We start from the raw sequence: 1,537 nt of genomic DNA on the forward strand, positions 1-1,537 counted from the left end.
ATAGTGCTTCCTGTTAGATGGAAAGATGTCTGAATAGGCTACACAAGTTGCCTATACAAAAGTGTCATGCTGCTTGGATTGAAACATGAAAAAACATTCTGGCTATCTGCAAATGGAGATTCAGCTTGATATATCTCATTCCAGAGACGTCCAGTGCTCTCTCTGGTGAAGATCTACACCAGTAGTTTAGAGTGGTTTGGAAGTTAACCTGGAACGCACCCTTTTCAGGTCTGAGTAGATAGTTCACTGAAACCAATTCCAACCAAACCAAGTGACCAATTAGACCCCCGAGACAAATAGGCTACTTTGTCATTATACAGCATACCACAATTACGCATTAATTACGCATGGCAAGTGACTATGATACGACTGAAGTCTGAACTATTGAAGAGACTACAGAGCACAGACTGTGATTTGCCCTCAAATATCCTCAAGATGGCGCACTGGAGATGGTGTAGAAATTCAGGCTGCCCTGGAAACCTTGCACTCTGTCCTTTAGCACTACCGGCTTCCACAAACGGTTGTTATTCAGACGTAAGTATAAAGGCTACTCGAAACTTCACTGACAGGCCATCAAATGGGTGAACACTGAAGATACAATGCAACAAAGTATTTTAGATAGTCGCGACACTGTTACTTGGTGTCAGCTACAGCCAGTATTTTGGTCTTTTGGTGAACGTGACCGACTCTGTAGTCCTGAGCATGCGCACTGAATCGCATCTCCTGTGTGGGGACGAAAGAGGACATCACGGAAAAAAAGTCGCCTTCGGCAACCCCACGCAGTGATCTGAACCCCTCTGGCTCCTATATAACCGCTACGCTGCTGCGATGCCAGGACTACTAATACATTCAAGAATAAGCAGACTACCCAGCAAGGATTAGTGCTCGAAGACACGTGTATTATACTGTATGGAAGCAGTATGCGGGAAATGGTTGGAGGTTGCTGTGTGTGTTCTGATGAGCGCGGCTGGGCTGAGAATCCGCTGGTATATTGTGATGGACACGGGTGCAGCGTCGCTGTGCACCAGGGTAACTGGCCTTCCTGTATTACAATGTTATTACGGCTTTGGAGGGAGATGTTGTTACGCGCTTACGTGCGTGTGTGTCCATGTACATATACGAGGGCGTGTTGTGTCCCCGATCACACAGTAGGCATGTAGTCGTGCTACTGGATATGAAAGAGGTGGATGATCATTGATCATTGTGGAAGGATACATAACGCTCGACAGTCACGAGCTCATAGCTATCGTTAGCTTTTTATGGCAATGCTACAGGGCCTCCAGAAGCATTGTCGCCCTAAAGCGGGGCCCAGAAAGCTTTTCACATGCTTTGTTGACATCATGCTGTTTCTTAGTAGCGCCGCTGTGACCATTTTGTGTCCAATACGGATCAAATTGTACAGGAATCCTGTCTCGTTCAAGTCTCGTAGTGTTGTAGTCATTGTTACAGTTGTCACTTACACCCATGCTGTTAAATTTGTCTTCTCATTACTAGGACACCGAATAATGAATATGAAACTTTGTAAGCTGTCCCAACT

The 1,537-nt window shown here is 45.6% G+C and overlaps 1 protein-coding gene across 1 annotated transcript in view; it reads left to right on the top strand.

Moving 5' to 3' along the window:
• Positions 1 to 769: 769 nt before the first annotated feature.
• Positions 770 to 1,537, top strand: part of LOC134078884 (protein AF-17-like) — a 32,771-nt gene continuing 32,003 nt past the window's right edge. The window contains exon 1 of the mRNA XM_062535053.1: positions 770 to 1,029. Coding sequence (XP_062391037.1) covers positions 921 to 1,029 — 109 coding nt within the window. The 5' untranslated portion in view covers positions 770 to 920. The remainder of the gene's footprint in view (positions 1,030 to 1,537) is intronic.

The sequence above is a fragment of the Sardina pilchardus genome, chromosome 1, assembly GCF_963854185.1.
Source record: "Sardina pilchardus chromosome 1, fSarPil1.1, whole genome shotgun sequence".
Classification (NCBI taxonomy): domain Eukaryota; kingdom Metazoa; phylum Chordata; class Actinopteri; order Clupeiformes; family Clupeidae; genus Sardina; species Sardina pilchardus.